This window comes from Calidris pugnax, unplaced genomic scaffold (assembly GCF_001431845.1).
Source record: "Calidris pugnax isolate Ruff unplaced genomic scaffold, ASM143184v1 scaffold1024, whole genome shotgun sequence".
Classification (NCBI taxonomy): Eukaryota; Metazoa; Chordata; class Aves; order Charadriiformes; family Scolopacidae; genus Calidris; species Calidris pugnax.
The window spans coordinates 43045-46281 of record NW_015091915.1 but is presented as its reverse complement, the minus strand read 5'-3'; the positions used below and the strand labels follow the sequence as shown (position 1 = coordinate 46281).

The following is a 3237-nucleotide window of genomic DNA, read 5'->3' as shown; positions in this document are numbered from 1 at the left end:
GCAGTGGGAGGTGAAGTGGGCTTGCCTGGAAGGGCTCATGGCTGCAGACATCCTGCCACGGCTGTACAGCGAGCTCTCTAGCTAGTCCTTTACCCACCACTCTGGGGGACAGCAGACTCCAGCACGCAATGGCGACCGTGTCACAAGACAGTCACGGGCACGTTTCACTCCTCCAAACAGCCCCTGCCAGCAGCGGCATCTGGACAACAGCACGTCCCTGCTACCACTTGCTGCTCCTGCCTGAGTGGTGGAGCCTCCCCAGGGGACAGGACCTGCTGAAGAGACAGCCAGGCTGCAAGGCAGGACGCGTCAGGGCGGAGGGGCGTGCGGGCGGTGGTCAGTGTTGGCCGCGGGGGTCAGCTCTGCAGCACTCCGACAGCTTCCGCACAACCCGCTCCTTCAGGCGGATCCTCCTGGAGAGCTTGAGCGAGTGGCTGGCCTCGTTCTCATGGGCCTTCAGCTTGGCATAGTAGTCAGAGAACTTGTTGTAGAGGATGGAGATGGGCATGCCGTTGAGGATGATGCCGAAGGAGATGCAGCCAAATGCCACCACCCTGCCCAGCAGCGTGTCGGGTACGGTGTCTCCGTAACCCACAGTGGAGAGGCTGACCTGGGCGAGGAAGGAAAAGCATAAAATCCTACGTGAACAAGCTCAGCAGATCCTGCCTGCCCTGCTGAGTATCACCTGAGAACAACACCGTGGCTGCAGCCAGCCTGGCTGTCCCTGCACAGCCAGGGCTCAGTTTCTCCATCCTGGAGAACCCAAAGACAGGGCTGGATGAGGCCCCAACAGCAGAGACCAGAGGCAAACGGCCCTGCTCCCCCCTCTCCTTCGCGTGCGTCTCTTCAAAAGCAGCTGGATGTCACCGAGCCGAACTTTCCCCAGCAGCCAGACTGTCTGCTGGAGCTTCCTGCCCCCACGGAGCGGTGGCTCCGGTGTTTCCTGGCCATAAGCTGCCCAGTCCCTCAGGAACGAAGGTTCCCAGACCCTCCCTCCAAGGGAAACAGGCGCTGCCCGGGAACGTACCCGGAGGAACTGTGTTTCGATGAGAGGGGGTAGGACTATGGGGGACAGGGCGAGAGCTGAGGCAGAGAGGTTTGGGCTTTGCATGAAGCCATGTCGACCGGGGACAGGATCAGCCTGTGACGTTTAAATACTCAAATCTGGTGATTTTGCTAAGTGATTTTGCACTTCCTCGAGGCAGGAGGAATTTGCAGCGGGCAGCCTGTGGTGGCCAAGGGGGATTATAAGAGCAGAAGTGATCTGTGGGATCGCTTCATCCGTAAATCAAAATGCCCTCCTAACCCCTGGCTCTCAAGTGCTTTAGCTGCTCCTCATCTCAGAGGTAATCCCAGGTTTATTATAGCGCTCGGCTCAGCAGAGCTGCCGGCTCCCAGCACCAGCAGGGCAGCAAACAAGGGCTGAGCGAAGGCTGCAGCACACCCCAGGCTGCGTCCCCGCTCAAGACATGGGCTGAGGCACGGTGTGACCGTGTTTCGTTGATTCCCACATGTAGTCCTGGGTCCCCATGAGCAGCCCCACAAGCTCTGACCCTCTCACACCTCCCAAGCCCAACCGGGCTGTGATGCTGCACAAGCCTCAGGCTGTCCCGGGCAGCTGTCTCCATGCCCATGGGGTCTGAACCACATCCACCCAACATTTGGGTCCCATGACAGAAAAAGCCCAGGCTGAGTTACACTCCCCTTGTCACTAAGCTAGCCCTGGAGGTTCCAGGCCACCACCTCTGTCCCACCATCCCACCCCAGCACCAGCTTTTGAGCCTCGGAGCTCAGTCCAAATCTCTGATTTCTTTTCTCAGAGGGTGCAGGGCTCTGGGTTTCCCACGGTTACTGAGCTGATGAGAAGACTGGGCCCTTTTCTGCCTCCTGGCCCCCAGCAGTGGTGAATCCCTCAAGCACCAGAGCAGCCCCCTACCCACGGAGCCCCACCGCACCCTCCTCTGGAAGAAGGAGCTCACACCTTACCGCTGCCCACCACCATGCGTAGGGGATACTGGTGAAGTTGGTGCCTGGCACATCATGTTCCACCGAGTGCATGAGAGCAGAGAAGGTGAAGACCCCCATGGCGATGAAGAGGAAGAGGCAGCAAACCTGCTGGTAGCACTGGCGAATGGTGAAGCCAAAGGCCCGGAGACCAGTGGAGTGGCGAGCCAGCTTGAGGATGCGGAAGATCCTCATGAGCTTGATGAGCTTCAGGACTTTGCCCAGCTTGCTCACATTCTCCACCTTGTGCAGTTCCTCATGGTAAAGCGTGTCTGCTTCGTCCAGATTTTCAAAGAGGATCTGGATGTAGAAGGGCAGGATGGCGACCAGGTCTACAGCATTAAACGCTGCCCGCAAAAAGTTTTTGAAGCTGGAGGAGGATATAAGCCGCATGAGGTATTCAGAGGTGAAGAAGATGGCACAGATCATCTCCAGCTGCTCCATCCACATCTTCCCTGTCTTGTGTTTCATCTCTTCCACTGTGCTCAGTGTCATGCCCACGATGGAGATAAGCACAAAGAAGCTTGACATGACAGCAATGATCTTGGCTGGGACAGAGGAGTATGGGTTCTCAATGAGGTTCCAGATCATCTTTCGAAACCGTCCCAGAAATTTGCCCTCAAAGTGTTCTGCTGAGTCCAGAGGCTCCAGTTCTGCCTCCAGCTCCTTCTGTATTTTCAGGTACTCGCTGAGTTCATCTTGCTTTTCCTCAAACAGGATCCGGCAGCAGCGTTGGGAGTATTTCAGATGGATTCCCCAGTATTCGATTTCCTCCACAAAGTTACTGGGGCACATCTCATCCATTATCCACAGGACCCCGCTGCGGTAGAAGTGGAAGATGTAGTGGAAAATTGAAGGATCTCTGTCAAAGAAGTACTCATTCTTCTGCACTGAGTAGTCATCGCAGAGCTGCAGCTTCTTCATAGGGTCGGTATAAAGGGCCAGCTTCCCAAGCCTGGTGATGGGATAGCGGGCCGCTACCTTGATAGCTATCTGGAACAACTTGCCACCAACATTGATGTTGAGCAAGTACTTGTTCCTTTGGATGGGAGTCTTGCTTTTCTCTTGGTTTCTGTCCATCACGTTCTGCATGGAGCTCCATGGCTTTACCAGGCTGTCCTGCGCAAATGGGATGTAGACTTCCTCTTCCTGCGGGGTCCGGCAGCGGCCCCGGCGGTCCCCGATCTTCAGGCTGGCAGAGAGACTCGCACGCCTCATCCCCAGCTGCCTCAT

At 56.7% G+C, this 3237-nt stretch overlaps 1 protein-coding gene across 1 annotated transcript; it reads right to left on the bottom strand.

The window, feature by feature from the left end:
- LOC106900163 (potassium voltage-gated channel subfamily V member 2-like) lies at positions 1-3237 on the bottom strand. The gene is made up of 2 exons (XM_014962154.1): positions 1987-3237; positions 1-610 (listed from the first exon to the last, which is right to left on the bottom strand). The coding sequence occupies exons 1-2, from the start codon at positions 3235-3237 to the stop codon at positions 338-340; spliced, it is 1524 nt and encodes a 507-aa protein (XP_014817640.1). The 3' UTR covers positions 1-337.

Coding starts and splice junctions, on each gene's coding strand:
- LOC106900163 (XM_014962154.1), bottom strand. CDS start 3,237: ATGAGGCAGCTGGGGATGAGGCGTGCGAGTCTCTCTGCCAGCCTGAAG. Junction 611..1,986: donor ACGCATGGTGGTGGGCAGCG/GTAAGGTGTGAG, acceptor TTCCTCGCCCAG/GTCAGCCTCTCCACTGTGGG.